Source organism: Rhinoraja longicauda, chromosome 3 (assembly GCF_053455715.1).
Source record: "Rhinoraja longicauda isolate Sanriku21f chromosome 3, sRhiLon1.1, whole genome shotgun sequence".
Lineage (NCBI taxonomy): Eukaryota > Metazoa > Chordata > Chondrichthyes > Rajiformes > Arhynchobatidae > Rhinoraja > Rhinoraja longicauda.
In genome coordinates, this window is record NC_135955.1 from 60,956,682 (window position 1) to 60,979,265 (window position 22,584).

The following is a 22,584-nucleotide window of genomic DNA, read 5'->3' on the forward strand; positions in this document are numbered from 1 at the left end:
GTGGTAGCAACAGTGAGAATGCAGAAGAGATTCACTAGGATATTACCTGGCATGGAGGACTGAGGTTATAAGGATAGATTCAATAGGCAGGGTTTATTCTCAGTGGAAAGTAGAAGGCTGAGGGGGAACCTGATAGTTGTTTACAAAATTATGAGGGGCGTAGATAGGGTAGTCAGAGTTTCTTCCCAGGACTGAGGTAGGGAGTGGTGGTCTAGAAATAGAAAGCACAGGTGTAAGGTGAGAGGGCAGAAATTTAAAGAAGATCTGAGGGGTACATTGTGCACAGACAGGGTGATGAATATTTGCAATGCATTGCAAGAGGAGATAGTGGATTCAGATACTATTTCAGCATTTAAAATGGATTGAACAAGCAATCTGAGAGGAATTAAGCAGAGATATGGGTTTAATGACGGTAAATGAGATTAACATGGATTGACTTCACAGTGGCATGAATGAGGTGGGCTTAACAACCTGTTTCTGTGCTGTATGAATGCATCATTTTATGAGCACAAAGGGAATTGGTAGAAATGTTCTGTATTGACTAGCATTGCATAAAGATTATGAACATCTAGTAAGCAAACATACTATCTGTAATGATGGTAGAGCCAAGCCAACAAAGACCCATTTATGGAATTGGAAATGGTCAATGAGATCTTTGCAAAAGATAATGCATTGATAATAAGAATGCAGTGAAAAGGGGTTTGATAATTATTTACTGTTCAAGGGTAATCATTTAATGTGGATCGGGGTGATATATTGGTATTGGGTTATTATTGGCAGAACTATCGAGATATAAAGTCCTGTACCACAACAAAATCTACTTTGAAGAACCCATGTCTATTTTCTCAAATTGTGGCCTATCATAAAAAACTAGTCTCAGGCAATAGTCCTATATTTCCTTCAATTCCATTTGAATGCTTTATGCTATTAATCATATGTGAGTTTCAACCATTATCGTCCAATGTCAAATGTTGTGACCATAAGGTCAATGAGAATTGTCCGTTGAGCACTGAAGAAACAAACATTATGAGTGTATTTAAATATAACAAAGTTAAAATGCTTTGCAAACCTTCTGGTAAATTGCAGATTAATGCCATCTTTCACAACAGATAAAATAATGCAACAGAAAATTCAGAATATGAATGAGCTTCGTTCTGTCAAAAAATGAGGAGGGAAGTGGTTGAGGGAGAAATAAAATTACTTCACAAGTCATGGAGTGAAACAATTCAAATAACATGATAGTTTATGTATTAGCATTACCCAGGAAATCTGACATTTGGAAATAGCATATTGGTGTGTATGTTGGAATTTGCATTTCAAAGAGATATCTTGAGGAGACAGGGAATAAAATTGGAAGTACGAATGCAAATTACTGAATTCCGGACAGACTTATACAAGAATTTTGAAGGATTTAGTGATTATTAGCAGATTCCCATAGTTTATTTAAGGTAGATTGTGGATGAAATGAAATGAGATTCTATTGAACTGAATCAAGAAATGACAGCAAAGGTCCTCTGAAAAGATCAAATTGATTCGAAAACATCTGAAAAGGTTTAATCAAAATAGTGAATAAATGAGAAAAGCAGTGCACTCTATGTAGTAAATGTGTGCCATGTACTTATGGAACATATGCGTGCCGATAGTGCACACCTAGAGTGTGCCTGGTTGAATAGAGATGCTTCAGCAACTCTTTGTACCACTTCATGTTTCCCTATATGATTTGCATTACTGGGTTCAAAGTAAGGAAAATGTGCATTTAAAAACAGGAGGAATGAGTTAATACAGAAAGATAACATGAGTGAAAACAATGGAGTAATCGAAAATGATGGAGTGAAAGGAAAAACAAACCATAATGTAAGAAATACAGAGAAAGGACAGTAAGTGAGACATACTGACTTACTGAGGTCAACATATAAATCAAGAGATTTTGGTAGTGCAAATGGAAAAGCACTTTCCTTTCGGCTGTCAAATTAAAATTAAAAAGAGAAGGTGGGAGAAATGTCTTTACATAGCGGGCTGTTGGAGCATGAGAAGCTTTCATACAGCAACTTTTAACATAAGTGTGCATAAATATTTGATTGGAGGCACAAATGAAAAGCAGCATTAGTAGTATTTTGCCAAGCAGCAGAATGGTTGTGATGGCCTCAATGATCCCTCTCAGTGATGGAAATTTCAATGGTTCCTTGGAGACTGCCAGCTCCAATCAGATCAATTGATGGGGCAAATAAAGTCAGTTGAAAACAGAGACTGGTTGAACTGTTGAACGAATAAAGTGCAAGCAACAGTATTGAAAGGGATTCCATCGTCCTTTGAATAATAAGAAATATATGTGTCAACATCTCTTTCAGATATAGCTGGCCAATGTAGATTAAGATTATCTCCCCCCCGTCCCCCCCTCCCTCTGGCTACAGTATAGACATGTTGCAGTCTGATCTGTAAAACATTACTTCCTTCAAAGGAAAAATTCCAGTGGAATTAAGTTTTCAATTCTGAAGCCAGCGAAGATCATTTAGCAGAGAGCTGTTTATGTGATATTGCTCAGAAATAAATGAATAAATGGCTGATTCTGTGACAACATGTGCTCTGAAAAGCTTCACGTTAAGTTAATGTCTTGCCTTATGCATTAGTAGTTTCCTGATAACATCTACCCAACCCTTTGTAATACATAACTTTCATTCTAATTCCAGCTGGAAAGTATTTTAAATGTTTATTAACCTGACGACTGTAGGATCCTAGATGCTTGTCTAAGGTGGAGGCAAACTATCTTTCCAGTCGCGTTCTTATTTCTCATCTCTGTTAAGTTTATCAGCACATGGACTGGATATTGTTTTAGAAATTCCATTCCTGAGTTCTTTGCCATGGGAAAAGATTCAATGCGAAGAGAAACCCAGAAATTGATCAGAGAGTTGATCGACTTAAAGAAACAAGTTTATTCATCCTAAACATCTTGTGGAAAGGTATTTCTTTACTACAACTTGCAACCCATTTACAACTGCCAAATGCTGAGGATAAAGAACAAGCATATCTTGTGTAGAACTGCCAGGTGACAAGGAGCCCCGTGAGTACTTTCCAAGAGTAGGAAAATTCATACAGAGCAGAAATCCCAGCAGCAAATTTGCAACGGCAACTCTTGTCACGGCGAAATGTTAGAAGTGTGGCAGATAGTGCATGTGATGCAGATTTAGTTACTGTCACTGAAGATGGGTTGACATCTGTCACTGTTTGTGCTCCTTACATTTCCAACATCATGCCGCCAACTGTCTCTGCCAACTGTCTCCGCATAGGACAAAACAGTTAAGAAAAGCAATGGCACTGTATAAACGTGACACAAATAGGAGGATGAGCTCATCAGACAATTTACAGCATTATCCACAGTTTGTGTATAATTTTAGTTTAGAGATACAGCGCGGAAACAGGCCCTTTGGCCCACCAAGTCCGCACCGACCAGCGATCCCCGCACATTAATGCTATCCTCCACACACTTCCTTGTGAAAAAACTTAACCGCAGATTACCTTTAAATTTCTCCCCATTCATCAAAAACTGCCACATCCTTCCCTCTAGTTCTAGATTCTCCTGCCCTGGGTAAAAGATTCTGACTATCTATCTATCAGTGCCAAACACTCTCAGGCAGATGCACTAAGCATGGACTGATATTTTCTTGATGATACTGCAGCCTAAAAGATGATTATAAAGGGCGGCACAGTGACACAGCGATACAGTTGTTGCCGTACTGCACCAGAGACCCATGTTCGATTCCGACTATGGGTACTGTCTGTTGAACATTCTCCTGTGACCGCATGGGTTTTCTTCGAGTGCTCCAGTTTCCTCCCACATCACAAAGACGTGGAGGTTTGTAGGTTAATTGGCTTCTGTAAGTTATAAATTGTCCCTACTATGTGGGATAGTGCTAGTATACGGGTGATCACTGGTCAGCACAGACTCGGTGGGCCGAAGGACTTATTTCCATGCTGTATTTCTGAACTAAACTAAACTCAATTAAGCTAAACTACAGAAAGAATTTTTCATGACTTCTGATTGCCCCAAATGGGGATTTAGGGCAGATTTTCTGAATTTATAATGCTTAAAGCTGTACAACGTGGAAACAGGTTCTTTGGTCTAACTTGGCATTTTGAGGTACACCCATTTGCCTGCATTTGACCAATATTTCTCTAAACCCTCCCTATCTGTCCAGATATCTTATGACAATCCGAATGGCTTCCTCTGGCAGCTTACAGAGAAACATAGAAAATAGGTGCAGGAGGAGGCCATCTGGCCCTTTGAGCCAGCACTGCCATTCATTGTGATCATGGCTGATCATCCACAATCAGTAACCTGTGAATTCCTTCTCCCCATATCCCCTGAATCCACTAGCCCCTTGAGCTCTATCTAACTTTATTTTAAATTCATCCAGTGAATTGGCCTCCACTGCCTTCTGTGGCAGAGAATTCCACAAATTTACAACTCTCTGGGTAAAAAGGTTTCTTCTCACCACCTCAGTTTTAAATGTCCTCCCCTTTATTCTCAGAATATGGCCCCAGGTTCTGGACTCCCCCAACATTGGGAACATTTTTCCTGCATCTAGTTTGTCCAGTCCTTTTATAATTTTATACGTCTCCATAAGATCCCCTCTCATCCTTCTAAACTCTAGTGAATACAAGCCCAGTCTTTCCTGACAGTCCCGCCATCCCAGGGATTAACCTTGTGAACCTATGCTGCACTGCCAGATTAGCAAGGACGTCCTTCCTCAAATTAGGAGACCAAAACTGCACACAATACTCCAGATACGGTCTCTCCAGGCCCTGTACAACTGCAGAAAGACCTCTTTGCTCCTATACTCAAATCCTCTTGTTATGAATGCCAACATGCCATTACCTTTCTTCACTGCCTGCTGTACCTGCACGCTTACTTTCAGTGACTGGTGTACAAGGACACCCAGGTCTCGTTGTACTTCCCCTTTATTAATCTGACACCATTGAGATAATAATCTGCCTCCTTGTTTTTGCCGCCAAAGTGGATACCCTCACATTTATTTACATTATACTGCATCTGTCCACTCACTCAACCTGTCCAAGTCACCCTGCAACCTCCTAACATCCTCTTCTCTGTTCACACTGCCACCCAGCTTTGTATCATCTGCAAACTTGCTAGTGTTACTTCTAATTCCATCATCTAAATCATAAATATATATTGTAAATAGTTGCGGCCCCAACACCGAGCCTTGCGGCACTCCACTCGCCACTGCCTGCCAATCTGAAAAGGACCTGTTTATTCCTACTCTATGGTTCCTGTCTGCCAACCAATTCTCTAACCATGTCAATACGCTACCCCCAATACCATGTGCTCTAATTTGGCTCACCAACCTCCCATTTGGGAACTTATCAAAGACTTTCTGAAAGTCTAGATACACGACATCCACTGGCTCTACTTCATCCATTTTACTTGTCACATCCTCAAAAAATTCCAGAAGATTAGTCAAGCAGGATTTCCCCTTCATAAATCCATGCTGACTTGGACAAATCCTTTTACTGCTATCCAAATATGCCATTATTACCTCTTTAATAATTGACTCCAGCATCTTCCCCATCACCGATGTCAGGCTAACTGGTCCATAATTCCCCGTTTTCTCTCTCTCGCTCCTTTCTTAAAAAGTGGGATAACATTAGCTACCCTCCAATCCACAGGAACTGATCCTGAATCCATTGAACATTGGTAAATGATCACCAATGCGTCCACGATTTCTTGAGCCACCTGCTTGAGTAACCTGGGATGCAGACCATCAGGCCCTGAGGATTTATCAGCCTTCAGTCCCATCAGTCTACCCAATACTAATCTCGCCAAATGCAAATTTCTTTCAGTTCCTTTGTCTCCCTAGATCCCCTGTCCTCTAGTACATCTGGGAGATTGTTTGTGTCTTCCTTAGTGAAGACTGATCGGAAGTACCTGTTCAACTCTTCTGCCTTTTCCTTGTTACCCATAATAATTTGACCAATTTCTGCCTTCAAGGGACCCACATTTGTCTTTACTAATCTTTTTATCTTAACATACCTAAAGAAGCTTTGAATGTCCTTCTTGATATTCTTGGTCAGCTTCCCCTCGTACTTCATCTTTTCAGCCCGTATTGCTCTTTTTCTTACCTTCTGTTGTCCTTTGAAAGTTCCCCAATCCTCTGGCTTCCCGCTACTCTGCTATGTTATACATCTTTTCTTTTAGTTTTATTCCATCCTTAACTTCCTTTGTCAGCCACAGTTGCCCCTTGCTCCCCTTAGAATCTTTCTTCCTCTTTGGAATGAAATGATCCTGCATCTTCTGGATTCTGCGCAGAAATTCCTGCCATTGCTGTTAGTGGAACCTACTCGGAACCTTTTCCAGTTGAGCTTGGCCAGCTCCTCTCTCATGCCTTCATAGTCCCCTTTGTTCAACTGCAACACTGACACTTCTGATTTAACCTTCTCCCTCTCAAATTCAGATTAAATCTAATCATATTATCGTCACTACCTCCATGCGGTTCCTTTACCTTGAGTTCCCTTATTAAATCTGATTCATTGGACAACACTAAATCCAGAATTTACTTCTCTCTGGTGGGCTCCAGCACAATGTGCTCCAAAAATCCATCTTGGAGGCACTCCACAAACTCCCGGCCTTGGGGTACAGAACCAACCTGATTTTCCCAGTCTACCTGCATATTGAAATCCCCCATAACCACAGTGGCATTACCTTTGTTACATGCCCGTTTTAACTCCTGCTGCAACTTATACCCTATATCCGGGCTACTGTTTGGGGGCCAGTAGATAACTCCCATTAGTGTCTTCTTACCTTTACAATTCCTCAACTCTATCCACAGCGACTCTACATCGTCAGTCCCTATGGCACCCTTCGCAAGGGACTGAATTTCATCCCTCACAAACAGAGCTACCCCACCTGCTCTACCCACCTGCCTGTCCTTTCTATAGGACGCATAACTGAATATTCAGTTCCCAGTCCTGATCCTCCTGCAGCCATGTCTCTTGTTCCAGATACAGAATACCCACTGAGACTGAGTGAAAAAGTTGCCTCAGAGGTCCATCTTAAATCTCTTCCCACTCGTCAAGGCTAAGCCCACTAGTTCTGGACTCATCTGGGAAGAAGACGTGGATGTCACTAATTGTGGGATGATGCACAATAGTTGAGGATAATTTTGGATCCAAAACGTGAACAGCTTTGTTTTCTATTCTCTGGATTTTTCCGCCAAAGGATCTATTCTTGGAAATGCAGCCCTATTCCCTTAGTTTTGTTCTGAAATGTGCACCAAGACAATTGAACATTTTAAGGAAATTTGGGTGCAGGAAATGCACAAACCAAATAAACACAGGTTAAATGCCACTACAATTTGTTTTGGAGACTGTCAACCAAAGGTTTCCACATTCGTGTCATTTTCTTTAGTGCAACTTTCCTAAGTCATCTCCTCTATCAATAACAAATGAAATTTTAATAGTGAGTTTCATAATAACAGTTGTCTAACCATTTTTGCAGCATCACGATCGTTCTCCGCAGCAGCCACGAATAAAAGTAATATTTATGCCAACAACTGGGATTTGAAAAGAAAATACTGTATATGTTATTCCTTTCCATACCTACCTATTTCACTCATTGTTACTCCAGGAGCCAGTTGACCACTTGCAAAAGAGCTATACGTAAACAAGTTTGGTACAGGTGTGAGTTCATAAATAGGCTCTTGTTTTATTTGCTTGATTCCAGCCATGTCTATTCCGGACTGATCCGGTGATGGTTGAGCAGAATCTATACTGTAATATCCATTAGCTCCCTCAGATTGTACTTTTGGCAGATCGATTACATGTCCATTAGCGTAAGTGCCACCAATTTCGTTGTTGAGGTCTGTCAAGCCATTGCTGATGCTGTTGGTGTAGACGCGAGCAAGAGCCTCTGCCTCACCGCTCTGCTGCTGCCGTTGCTCTTGCAGCCTCTGTTGATGCTTCTGGACCTCAGCATACAAACTGTCTCGCTGCTTCTTGGACATCCTCCCAAACTTTACAGCTGTGATCAGAGAGGAAAGAAAGGTTTCCTTAAATAAATTGAAATTCTAAGACCCTACTTCCAAATATCACATTTCCATGGGAACTTCAAACGCAAAACTAAATCATTGTTTTTTAAATCTTAATGGGTATTTCGACATTACTCAAAATATCACCATTTATTGTCAATTCCTAATTACTGTTGAACTAAATGGATTTCTAGGCCATTTTAGAGGCCATTTAAAAGTCAATCAAAGTGGTGAGCTGGAGTCATAGAGTTATAGAATCATACAGCACGGAAACAGGCCCTTTATCTCAACTTGACCGTGCCAACCAAGATGCCCCATCTAAGCTACTCCTATTTATCTGCATTCGGCCAATGTCCCTCTAAACTTTTACTATCATGTACCTATCCAAATGTCTTTTAAATGTTGTTAATGAGTCATATCAGGCAATGCTCTATCATTAGAGAACTAGATGCTTTGACATAAAGAATCTAATTATCTTGTCACTATCGTTACTTATGATCATTGTTTTCAAAATGCTATTTTGTGGGGAGTCCAGAATTGTGGGGAGTCCAGAACCAGGGGCCACAGTTTAAGACTAAGGGGTAGGCCATTTAGAACAGAGATGAGGAAAAACGTTTTCACTCAGAGAGTTGTGAATCTGTGGAATTCTCTGCCTCAGAAGGCAGTGGAGGCCAATTCTCTGGATGCTTACAAGAGAGAGTTAGATAGAGCTCTTAAAGATAGCAAAGGGATATGGGGAGAAGGCGGGAACGGGGTACTGATTGTGGATGATCAGCCATGATCACAGTAAATGGTGGTGTTGGCTTGAAGAGTCAAATGGCCTACTCCTGCACCTATTGTCTATTGACTGAATTTAAATATCACAACTGCATGGTAGGAATTGAAGTCTGATACTCTGACTTTGGTGTCTTGTAATTAAACCGCTGCACCACTAGTGTACTTAGTACTACAAAGAGTTTCAAATAGAGAGAACTGATTCAGGTGGGTGTTAATGCCTTTCTGAAGTCTTACATTTTATTACATTTCATACTGTTCGCTATTCCTTTTAGCCACAAAGTAAGTTGGCCATATCAGGTAAGGGGGGCAGATTTCCACCCACAAGTTACATTAGAGGTGTAGCTGGAAGTCAAACCAGGGCAGGAATTACACAGTAAATATCAAGACTCTGGGGAGTGTTGTAGAGCAGACAGATCTCGGAGTGCAGGTACATCATGTATTGGCTTTCTGCCGACTGGTTAGCATGCGACAAAAGCTTTTCACTATATCTCAGTACACATGACAATAATTAAACTAAACTCAACTCATAGTTTCTTGAAGGTGGCATCACAACTAGATAAGGGCATCAAGAAAGCTTTCAGCACATTGGCCTGCATCAGTCAAAGTACTTAGTATAGATGTTGGGAAGTCATGTTACAGTTGCACAGGACATTGGTGAGATACCATTTAGAGTATTGTGTTCAGTTTTGGTCACCCTGTTATTGGAAAGATAATGTTAAGCTGGAAAGGGTGCAGAAAAGATTTATGAGGACATTGTCAGGACTCAAGGTCATGAACTATAGGAAGAGGCTGCACAGGCTAGGATTTTGTTGCTTGGAGTGCAGGAGGATGAGGGGTGATCTAAGAAGTGTATATGATCATGATAAGAATAGATAAGGTAAATGAACTGTATCTTTGACCCAGAGTAGGGGAACAGAGAACCAGAGGACATAGGTTTAAAGTGAGGGGGGGGGGGGGGGGGGGGGGAGATTTAATAGGAACTCGAGGGGCAATTGTTTTTAAAGAAAGGGTGGTAGGTATATGTAACAATCTGCTGGAGGGGGTAGTTAAGGCAGGTAGTATCACATTTAGGAACCATTCAACAGGTAAATAGATATGATAGGTTTAGAGGGATTTGGGCCAAGCACAGGCAGGTGGGACTAGTGTAGATGACACGAAGCTGTGTGGCAGTGTTAGCTGCGAGGAGGATGCTAGGAGGCTGCAGAGTGACTTGGATAGATTAGGCGAGTGGGAAAATGCATGGCAGATGCAATATAATGTGGATAAATGTGAGGTTATCCACTTTGGCGGCAAGAACAGGAAAGCAGAGTATTACCTGAATGGTGACCGATTGGGAGAAGGGGAGATGCAACGTGACCTGGGTGTCATGGTGCACCAGTCATTGAAAGCAAGCATGCAGGTGCAGCAGGCAGTGAAGAAAGCGAATGGTATGTTGGCATTCATAGCAAGAGGATTTGAGTTTAGGAGCAGGGAGGTTCTGCTGCAGTTGTACAGGGCCTTGGTGAGACCGCACCTGGAGTATTGTGTGCAGTTTTGGTCTCCTAACCTGAGGAAAGACGTTCTTGCCTTAGAGGGAGTACAGAGAAGTTTCACCAGATTGATCCCTGGGATGGCGGGACTTTCATATGAGGAAAGACTGGATAGACTGGGCTTGTACTCGCTGGAATTTAGAAGACTGAGGGGGGATCTTATAGAAACATATAAAATTCTTAAGGGGTTGGAGAGGCTAGATGCGGGAAGATTGTTCCCGATGTTGGGGGAGTCCAGAACCAGGGGTCACAGCTTAAGGATAAGGGGGAAGTCTTTTAGGACCGAGATGAGAAAACATTTCTTCACACAGAGAGTGGTGAGTCTGTGGAATTCTCTGCCACAGAAGGTAGTTGAGGCCAGTTCATTGGCTATATTTAAGAGGGAGTTAGATGTGGCCCTTGTGGCTAAAGGGATCAGGGGGTATGGAGAGAAGGCAGGTACAGGCTACTGAGCTGGATGATCAGCCATGATAATATTGAATGGTGGTGCAGGCTCGAAGGGCCGAATGGCCTACTCCTGCACCTATTTTCTATGTTTCTATGTTTCTATGGTTGCCCAGGAGAGGCCCACAGGAGAGATTTGGACCCAACGGGTCTACCTCAGTCTAGTTTCTATTAAAATACAAAGTACTTGTTGTATAATACCAGGATAAGTGCTCAACCAAGAAACCCAAGCCTAAAGTCAAAGTATCTAAACAGCTTAAATGAACTGATGCTTAGGACAACAACTAACTCCATACCTACATGTTAAAAAGCACACAATACTGGTCATATAGATGCTAGTATATCATTGAGATTATTAAGTGGGCACCTCTCTTCACTGGTTTTGTTCAGTTAGGCCCATGTCACCTCAGAAAGGCTCAATAGTTAGTTCTGGTGGCAATACCATCAATACCTGCTCTCATCCTCTATGCTACCTACTAAATAAAGGAAACTACAGACGATTAATTTACTCAAACACACGCTAAAACTCGCATCCTGTCTTACACTTATCCTAACCCATCATTAAATAATCATTGTGCCACAAATATCAACCTCACATATAAAACTGGGATACACTTACACAGAATATACTTACAAAGAAATACACATACCGCCCATTAAATATTTCCATTCTGCCCGCAACTGATCACTGTTTCTTCTCCACCAAATCCGCCTTGTTCTGCTGCCTCTGACATCTTCTTTACAATCTGATGCAAACTCTGCCAATTCCTAGCTCTCCAAATAGCGATGTGGTCGATCTCGCTATGAAACCTCTACAACCCACCTCCACTGGACATACTCTTGCTCTCCAGCCTCGCTGCTCAACTTCTGCTGCCAACTCTACATATCTAAGCTTTTTCCTTTCATAAGCCCAATCCACTAAGTTCTCCCAAGGCACCATCAATTCTATAAAATACACTATCCGCTGACTAACTGACCATAACACTATATCTGCCCTCAAACCTTTTGGTGGTTACAAAGTTGATTTCACCCCCATTTGCCATTTTCTTTACAATTTTGAATCTTAGGATGAATAGTGAGAGGTTGAAAGATAGAAACCTTGATCTCAAACAGTTGATCCACTTCTTTGTATATTACTTTCAAAGTTAGTCACAAAGGTAATTTCTTGTTGATCCAACATTACTTTCCATTCATTACATTGTCAATTAGTTCCTGTCCCAGATCGATTGAGCCTGGTGTCACTCCGGGTATAACTTCCAGAAAGATGTAATGTTTCATTATCTCTTTCGATGTAAAACTGAATCTTAATTTCTCTTGTTCTTACCATCACGAGACATTCCAAGGGCAAGACACTTCTGCAGTCGACAATGCTGACATCGATTCCTATTAGTCCGATCAATTAAACAGTTTCTCTGTCGTGGACAGGAGTAAGAAGCATTGTTCTGTTGACTCCTCCTAAAGAATCCCTAAGACAAAAAGAGAATTGTTGGTCATGTAATGTTTGTGTTTACTTTGATACTTTTCTTACCTGAAGACGGATTTCACTCTATTAATGTTCCAATTAGTTGTCTGTGGAACCACTATTGGAACTGTTTCCTCTGAGTTAAAGTAAGCACTGGGTAGAGGGTTAACAACAAATACGTGCTTTTAAATCCATTTTTATACTGACGCACAATTAGAGGAAATTAGAGGAAAATATTTTGATGTCTCCTTACCAGTGAAAATGGAGCAACAGCATTTGGAAAATGATCCATCTTACCACTGACTATGAAGAGGAAGTTACTTCCTTGTGATGTGGCATGAAGTCATTTTGGCTCAGAGTCCACGTTGACTCACAGAAAAATCCCATTCCCCCAGTAATTATTTCTGTAACCTGTTCTACTATTAACCCCCTCTCCCCCTCCCCCGATTCCCACTTACCTATAAACTAGGGACAATTTACAACTGCAACCAACCCAGTAAACTATACATTCTTGGGATGTGGGAGAAAGTCGGAGCATCCAGTGGACAAGGGAAGCTTGAACATTCTACAAAAGAGCACTGAAGGTCAGGATTGAACCCAGGTTATTGGAATTGTGAGGCAGCAGCTCTCATAGCTGTACCTCTGTGCCAATGGGTGCTGGGAGAAAATATTTTTTTCTAATATGGAACTCAGGGTTCTCTGTCGTATGCAGAACTCCAGTGGTCATTCTAAGACTTGGCTGGGCAGGGTGAGAACCATAGATCATACAGACACACAAAGCTGGAGTAACTCAGCGGGACAGGCAGCATCTCTGGAGAGAGGGAATGGGTGACGTTTTGGGTCGGAACCCTTCTTCAGACCCGAAAGGTCACCCATACCTTCTCTCCGGAGATGCTGCCTGTCCCGCTGAGTTACTCCAGCTTCATCAAACATCAAAGAATAAACTTTCTTTTTTTTTCTTGGAAAGGCCAGAAAAAGGAAGGTTGTGTCACTGCATTGTATATTAAACAAAAATGACTGGTTATTTCATCACTGTTTTAAAAATATATTCTCTTGATTTAATTTGTCATTGACTAGAGTTCTTCTGGGTTGTGTGTTTATCATGCTGATCCATAGCTGGTCAGCTTTGCTGAGACATTCATTTGCTTCAGACCTGCTATGCCTCAAATGTAGTGTCCATCTCAGCCCCAACACTGCGATCCACCCAACAATATGACAAATGCTACAAGCGTGATCTGCACACAACATGCAGTCTCTCCTCCCCTCCATCCTCCCCAGCAACACCTCTTATGAAATGCTGAGATAAATGTATAGCGTGTTGATTGACGTCAATCTTTAAAATATAACTATTTCCCAGTTTTGATTTGTGCCTTCGTTGAAGTAAATCAAATTTAAGTCAAATTGCAAGCTTTATTCTTCAGAAAGTATGGGCAGTTAAAAATGCCAGATAACAGTAAAACAAGTCTACTGGATAGAAAATCTATAGTTAAGCAATCCATCAAATTTCATTGTCTAAGGTCAGATCCATTTAGTTTCATTTAGTTTAGAGTGCGGAAACAAGCCCTTTGGCTCACCGAGTCCACGCCGACCAGCAATCCCCATACACTATCCTACACACACATTAGGGACAATTTAGAACTTTACCAAAGCCAATTAACCTACAAACCTGTATGTCTTTGGAGTGTGGGAGGAAACAGGAGCACCCAGAGAAAACCCACGCATCAAGGGGAGAATGTACAAAGTCTGCACAGACAGCACCCATAGTCAGGAGTAAACCTGGATCTCTGGGGCTATAAGGCAGCTGCTCTACCGCTGCGCCACCATGCCACCCATGTTCCATTTTTAACCTAACTGGCTGAAAGGGAAGAAGGATGGGTTTGTGTTGGGCATTTTTTTTTAGATTTAGAGATACAGCGCAGAAACAGGCCCTTTTGCCCACCGGGTCTGCGCCGCCCAGCGATCCCCGCACATTAACACTATCCTACACCCACTAGGGATAATTTTTACATTTGCCCAGCCAATTAACCTACATACCTGTACGTCTTTGGAGTGTGGGAGGAAACCGAAGATCTTGGAGAAAACCCACGCAGGTCACGGGGAGAACGTACAAACTCCGTACGGACGGCGCCCGTAGTCAGGATCGAACCTGAGTCTCCGGCACATGATTCTATAGCCCACACAATTCTCATCTTCTTTGGCTGGAATGGAGACTTATTTTGATGAGATTTAGAACAGGCCTGATTTTAACCTATTCTCCATCATATGGATGTCTAATGTTGTGCTATTATTTAAGAAGGGCATCAAGAACAAGCCAAGGAGCTACAGGTTGGTGAGCCTGAGCATAGGCCCCTCATGATCTTGTACACCTCCCCACGGTTGCCCCTTAGATTCCTATTCTTAAGCTCACTGACCTGTAATTCCCTGGGTTGTCCTTGCTGCCTCTCTTAAATAATCTTTTTCCCAGGTTAGTGGATTCTAAAATTGGAGGACTTAGGCTTAAAAGTGAGAGAGGAGATATTTAAGAGGGATCTCATGGGAAATCTTTTCACTCAGAGGGTAGTCTATATCCAGAATGAGATGCCGTAGGAAACTATAGAAACGGATACAATTACAGCTTTTAAAAGACATTTGGGCAGATATATAGGGAGAAGATGTTTAATGGGCTATGGACCAAATGCAGGCAGATGGGATAAGCCCAATATTGTCAATGTGTACAAAATGGGCTGAAGGATCTGTTCCTCTGCTGTACAGCTCTATGACTCTATGATCTTTATGCATTGGTTAAAATCTGGACGAAAGAAACAGAATGAGGACTTAATACATATGCAGAACATAAGAAAAAGTAGAAAAAGGTCATTTGGCACTACGTGTCTGCTTTGCCAACAATAAAATCGGCTAATATTTTAAATCAGCGTCACTAACCCATATTCTTTGATTTCCTTACTGTCTAAAAATCTATTAGTCTCTATCATTATAGACAGTGGATTAATTATGGCATTGAGCAGTTTTATTTACAGGTGCAGATAAACTGATGTAAAGGAAAATATAAAGCTGATCTGATTAAAATAATGGTTCTCCTTATTTGCAAAGAATCAATTCTTCATTAGCCTGGTAAAATGCTCAAGTTATGCTGTTTTTATCCTTTCTATGGAACTGTCAGAATCATAACTAACGTGTCTGTCATCTTCTCAGTGAAAGAAAACTGGCTGCTGATAATCCAGGTTTTACATTTGAAAGCAGCAGATTCAATTATTAGGGCATTTGCCAGCTGCATTGCTTAGGTGTGAATACAACACAAAACAAGCCTTGGTTTGTCGACATCATGCAAAAGATATAAAGGATAGGATAATATCATCTTTCACAAGTTATGATCTGACTGCATAATACATGAGCTGTGGAGTTACAACTGTGTTATGTCTGGTTGGGGCACGGGTTGCAAAAGGAATAAATAAAAATAGCATCGCGTATTGAGACTAAAGCTAAAATCTGGCTTTGAAATGGGCATCTGACTGCCAATATCCATCAGCTATTCCATTTAAACATGAACATACAGAGAAATGTCAGCACTTTCACAGAGATTAAAGAGTTTTCTTTCTCTAAATTCAATGATGACATCGGTACCCTTAAGAAGATGGTAAATGAGTCAGTGAGATGAGACTGAGTGGAGCTGCAAAGGAATTAAAGTAAAAGTGAATTGAGATGAAAAGGATCAAGCTGCTCGTTAAAGGTGCGGGAAATTAATTACAATTTAATCAGTATATCAAACAAGGAGTTCAACCAATCGTGCCGAATAGAACAGTGTTAGGTTTGCAGCAAAAAAAAATATATTTATTAATCCTGGAATATTGATCTTCTTGTATGTATTATGAACTTACATTGAAGCCTTCTTCAAAATAAAACAGTGTGTAACATATGTGTCTCTGGTGTGATTCCATAATGTTTCTTGCTGCTATGATCATTTGACAAGTAATGAATCTGTTTTAGTTTCCTACCCTTCTTATGAAGATATCATTAGCTGGTGGATTCAGGTGCTTATACAGCAGAAAACGGAAGTGGATGACTAAGTCATCGAGTTAGAATTTGGACTAATTCGGCAAAAAATAATTTGTAACATATCATTGGTATAACTATAATCACATTATTTTAGTTACATGCACTAACTTTAGTTGCATGCACCATGCATGTGATAGACTGGGCTATCAACAACTCTGCAATTTGTTGCCATCTTGGACAGAGCTGCTGACAAACTAAGCTATGATGCATTCTGAAAGTATGCTTTCTAATGTGCATCTAAAGGTTGGTAAGAGTCATTGGAGATGTGCTGAATTTCCTTAGTTCTCTGAGGTAGGAGAGGCATTGGTGTGCATTCTTGGCCATGCATGAATGTGGTTGTATTTTAATTCTCATTAGCCACATGCGATAATGCCCAGTGTGCTGAACAATACGCCATGGGGAAGGGCTGAGTGTCATGTTATGTTCCATAGATCATGTAACCAATTTTGGTCATTTATGTGAATATAGCTGAATTTAGCCTGACAAAACCTCAGTGGTAACATTGTTATATACACACACCGACTTTAATTTTATTGTGCTGCATTAAACAATTTTATGGTGGTGTTGTACAATTAAATCTACATGGAAAGCACACTATTATTGTAGAAACAAAGAACTGCAAATAAAGTCATAGAGTTACAGAGTCATACAGCATGGAAACAGGCCCTTCGGCCCAACTTGCCCACATCGACCAACATGCCCCGTCTACACTACCTGTCCAAATGTTTTTTAAACGTTGTGATAGTAAATATTGTGATGCTGGTTTATACCAAAGATAGACACAAAGTGAGGGAGTAACACAGGGGGGCAGGCAGCATCTCTGGAGAAGGGTCCCAACCCAAAAGATCACCTATTCTTTTTTCTCCAGAGATGCTTCCTGACCCACTGAGTTACTCCAGCACTTTGTGTCAATCTGAAGCACACTATTATTGTTAAATGTTGCTGAAACATAGATTAGCACAAGTCAGTTTGCTATTAAGTACATTAAAAAAAAATTGTCATCTTACCTTACAGCCTTCACAAGTGATGACTCCATAGTGGATCCCTGAGGATTTATCACCACAGATCTTGCAAGGTATCACTTCAATTTGAGCTACAGAAAAAGTGTAAATATGTGTTAGCAATTCTGCATAGATCAATGGTAGGGAGAAAGACAGAGGTTGCATCATTGATAACACCTCGTCATTATCAAAACAAGCAATGTGAAAGGTGTAATATCCAGAAATATTAAGTAAAAGCATTTCATTTTTAAGTCCCCTTTTATTGAAGTCCCCTTTTATATAATAAACCTCTTATATAATAAACTTACAGCAGGTAACGTCCTGCCCTCGTGGTTCCTCTCCACGACTGAAATTCAGAAGTGAGAATACTTGCACGTTAATAACACATTTGTTTCCAACTGAGAATTGTTCCCAGAATTTAAGATGTTTCAAGAAGCAACAGACACTGAACTGATGCGGAGACCCTGAAAGTATTTTCAGCCATGTGTTCACGTGTCAGTTTGAGCACCATTAAGCCGATTATTATATCTTTATTACCCTGCATTTTCAGAGAGCAATCAATCTTTGTGGATCATCACATTACAATTGAATTTTCCATGTGATAAACTTCACGTTTAGCTCTAACACAAAAATATTTATGGATTTTTAAGTGAGGATGACATATGCTTCTGTAGATGTGTTCAGTCAGTGCTTCCCGACTGATAACTAACTAGAGTTGGGTTAAAATATATTTTATAGAAAAGCAAGTTATTTATTTCCTTCAATTCCATTCATTTCCATATACAGTACTGGAGGAGTGTTACAACGACTTACTCCCAACAGCTTAACAGCCACACTCATAGACAGATTTATTCCCCTTCTTTTCCTAACAAAACATAATTAAAAATTGCCACGATTGGAGTCAAATGTTTCACTGGATTTAAAATAGAATTTCATAGATTCATGGAACATAGCAAAGCATAGCACAGGAACAGGCTCTTTGGCCCACAATGTCTGTGTCAAATACAATGCCAAGGTAAACATCTCATCTGCCTGCACATGATCCATATCCCTCCATTCCTAGCATATCCGTGTACCTATCTAAAAGCTTCTTAAAAACCACTATCGTATCTGCCTTCACTATCAGCAGCTTGTTCTGGGCACTCATCACCCTCTCTTTAAACAAAAGGCCTTGCATGTCTCCTTTAAACTTTGTTCCTATCATGTCACAGCTTAATTGAGTTATGCCGAACAGAAAAAAGGCCCTATTGCCCAACTCGTCCAAGCTGCCAAGGATACCTCTCTATCCTAGTCCAATTTGCCTCCATTTGGACCTTATCCCTCTAAATTTTTTCTATACTTGTATCTCTCCAAATGTATCTCTCCACATATCTGCACCATCTGTGCTAGAAACTTGCCCCTCGTGTTCCCTTTAAATCTTTCCCCTCTCACAAACCTATGCCCTTTTACTTTTTGACTCACCTCCCCTGGGAAAAAGACTTGGAATGTCTACCCTATCTTTTTCTCACTTAATTTTCGAAACCTCTATTAGGTCATCTCTCAGCCTTCTTCACTCCAGGAAAAAAAGTCGAAACATATCCAATCTTGTAACTCAAGCCCCCCCAGTCTAGTAAATATTTCCCACACCCATCTTAGTTTAATTACATCATTCCTATAGCATAGAATCATATCATATCATATATATACAGCCGGAAACAGGCCTTTTCGGCCCACCAAGTCCGTGCCGCCCAGCGATCCCCGTACATTAACACTATCCTACACCCACTAGGGACAATTTTTTTTTTACATTTACCCAGCCAATTAACCTACAAACCTGTACGTCTTTGTATATCTGAACTATATACAGTAGAAAAGGCAGTCCAAACCAAGAATTTGTTCCATTGTTACAAATCAACCCAAATGCTTTACTCTTCAGTTGATGAAGGCAAGAACAGCCTTCAGCACTCTGTCTTACTTGTGTCATCACTTTTAAGGAAGTATATACTTGTATCCTAAGTTCTTAGTATTCAATAAATCATTGCGAGCCCTGCCATTCACTGTGTATGTTGTGACCTGAACAGCACAGGAATGGGTCCTTCGGCCGACAATGTTTGTGCTGAGCATGATGCCAAGTTAAACTAATGTCATCTGCCTGTACATAATCCACATCCCTCTATTCGTTGCACTTCCATGTGCCTATCTAAAAACCTCTTAAATGCCACTATCGTATCTGCCTCCACCACTTCTGATGATGTGTTCCATACCCCCACAGCTCTCTGTTGACCCACACAAAACTTGCCCCGCACATCTCCATTAAACATCCCCCCTCTCACCTTATAGCTATGCCCTCTAGTGTTGGACATTTCCACCCTGGGAAAATGGTTCTGACTGTCTAGCTCATCGGGGGTAGCACAGTGGCACAGCGGTAGAGTTGCTGTCTCACAGCACTAAAGACCTGGGTTCGATTCTGACTACGGGTGCTGTCTGGACGGAGTTTGTACGTTCTCCCAAGTGACCATGTTGGTTTACTCTGGGTGCTCCAGTTTCCTTCTACACTCGAAAGATGTAGAGGTTTATAGGTTAATTGGCTTCTGTACAATTGTCCATAGTGTGTGTAGGATGATACAAGTGTATGGGGTGATTGCTGGTCAGCGCGGACTCGGTGGGGCGAAGGGCCTTTTTCCAAGCTGTATCTCGAAAGTCCAAAGTCTAAAATCTCTGCCTGGTTTAACTTCCCAGCATGAATCACTTAGTTTATTAGTTTCATTTAGAGATACTGCATGGAAACAAGTCCTTCGGCCCACCAAGTCTGTGCCGTCCTGCGATCACCTGAACGAACCTGCACCCCAGGTGAGGAGGGAAAGATCTAATAGGAACCTGAGAGACAACTATTTTCACACAAAGTGGTGGTAGGTATATGGAACGAGCTGCCAAGTGGGGTAGTTGGGGCAGCTACTATCACGGTGTTTACAAAAAAGGACAGGTTCATGGATAGGATAGGGAGAGAGGGATATAGGCCAAATGCAGGCAGGTGGGACTAACGTACATGGGGCATTTTGCTCGGCATAGGCAGGTGGGCCTGAAGGGCCTATCTTTTCATGGAAATGCCTCTATGCCTCAGATATCATTTCTCTCTTCCCTGAATACACTAGCTTCCACAACCTAATCCATTGTAAATACAGGCAAAAGTGCTCAGATAACCTCTTGCCCATCTCCAATGGCTCCCCTGATAGATTGTCATACTGATCCTCCAGGGGACCTATTTCTCCCAAGTTATGATATTATTCTTAATATACTCAGCAAACCTTTTCAGAGTCTCCTCTATCTTATTTGTCAGGGATATCATACACCGATCAGCGAAAACATTATGACCACTGACAGGTGAAATGAATAACATTGGTTATCTTGTTACAATGGCACCTGTCAAAGGGTGGGATATATTAGGCAGCAAGTGAACAGTCAGTTCTTGAATTTGATGTGTTGGATGCAGGATAAATGGGCAGGAGTAAAGACTTGAGCGACTTTGACAAGGGCCAAATTGTTATGGCCAGGTGACTGGGTCAGAGCATCTCTGAAACGGCAAGGCTTGGGGGTGCTCCCGGTCAGCAGTGGTGAGCAACTACTCACAGTGGTCTGAGGAGGGACAAACCACAAACTGGCGATAAGGTGTTGAGCGGCCAAGGCTCATCGATGCGCGAGGGCAATGAAGGCTATCCCTGGTCCGAACCAAAAGAAGGTCTACTGTGGCACAAGTCACAGAAAATTTTAATGGTGGGCACGGGATGAATGTGTCACAATATACAGTGCATCGTACCCTGCTGCGTATGGGGCTGCGTAGCCGCAGACAGGGCAGAGTGCCCACGATGACCCCTGTCCACCGTCGAACACGCCAACATTGGGCATGTAAGCGTCGGAACTGGATCTTGGAGCAGTGGAAGAAGGTCGCCTAGTCCGATGAGTCCCGTTGTCTTTTAGATCACGGGGATAGCCGTGCACGTGTGCACTGTTTACCGGGGGGGGGGGGGGGGGGGGGGGGTGATGGCACTAGGATGTACAGTGAGAAGACGACAAACTGGTGGAGAGAGTGTGATGCTCTGGGCAATGTTCTGCTGGGAAACCCTGGGTCCGGCCATTCATGTGGACGTCAATTTGACACGTGTCACCTACCTAAACATTGTTGCAGACCAGGTACACCCCTTCATGGCATTGGTATTCCCTGACGGCAGTGGCCTCTTTCAGCAGGATAATACGCCCTGCCACACTGTACACATTGTTCGGGAATGGTTTGAGGAATACGATGAAGTGTTCATGGTGTTGCCCTGGCCTCCAAATTCTCCAGATCTCAATCCGATTGAGCATCTGGGGGATGTGCTGGATCGACAAACCCGATCCACGGCTGCTCCACCTCGCAACTTACACGACTTGAAGGATCTGCTGCTAATGTTTTGGTGCCAGATACCACAGGACACCTCCAGGGGTCTTGTAGTCTCCATGCCTCGGCGGGTCGACGCTGTTTTGGCGGCACACGGAGGACCAACAGCTTATTAGGCAGATGGTCATAATGTTTTGGGTGATCGGTGTATGCTCCCTTTCTGCTCCCTTAATGTCATTCTTAAATGTACTCCTACGTGCCTTATTCTCTTCATGGGACAAGCTTGATCCCAGCTCCCCATACCTGACACATGCCTCCTTCTTTTTCTTGACTAGAGCTTCAATGCCCCCTGTCAACTTGCATTCCCCAATCCAGCCAGCCTGGCTATCATTCCGGCAGGATGATTCTGGCTCTAAATCTTTCCTAGCTCACTTCTGAAAGCCTCCACTTGTCAGCATCCCTTCACCTGCTAACAACCTCTTCCAATAAATATTTCCAAGTTCCTGTCTAATGTCATTAAAGTTAGCCTTGCCCCAGTTTAGGACATTAACTTCTGGACCAGTGCTACCATTTTCCACAATGCTTTTGAAATGAATAGGATTGTGGTCACTGGTCCTAAAGTGCTCCTCCACTGACACCTCAGCCACTTGCCCAGTCTTCTTTCCTAACAAAGTCTTGCTTGACATTGTCCCTATTTTAATTTATTCCTAGCTCTGTTAAAAATCAGTGCCCAGGTCAAAACGCAGTGAAAACAGAACTCACTAACAAGATGCAGCATGTAAAATATCAAGTACAATAGTGAAATATAACATGAAACAAAAAGAAAATACCAAACACGTTAAATTTATCAGAAATTTACAATTTAGTTCTTGTTCCTGTCAATGTAATGAATAATATTCTTTATATTACAGTGTGAAAATTATTTATC

General features: G+C 41.7%; 1 protein-coding gene across 1 annotated transcript in view; it reads right to left on the bottom strand.

The window, feature by feature from the left end:
• Positions 1 to 22,342, bottom strand: part of rorb (RAR-related orphan receptor B) — a 55,389-nt gene extending 33,047 nt beyond the window's left edge. Inside the window, exons 1-4 of the mRNA XM_078396790.1 lie at positions 22,123 to 22,342; positions 17,312 to 17,397; positions 12,114 to 12,255; positions 7,616 to 8,032 (exon numbers count right to left, since the gene is read on the bottom strand). Of these exons, the coding sequence (XP_078252916.1) occupies positions 7,616 to 8,032; positions 12,114 to 12,255; positions 17,312 to 17,397; positions 22,123 to 22,342 (865 nt within the window). The remainder of the gene's footprint in view (positions 1 to 7,615; positions 8,033 to 12,113; positions 12,256 to 17,311; positions 17,398 to 22,122) is intronic.
• Positions 22,343 to 22,584: the final 242 nt, after the last annotated feature.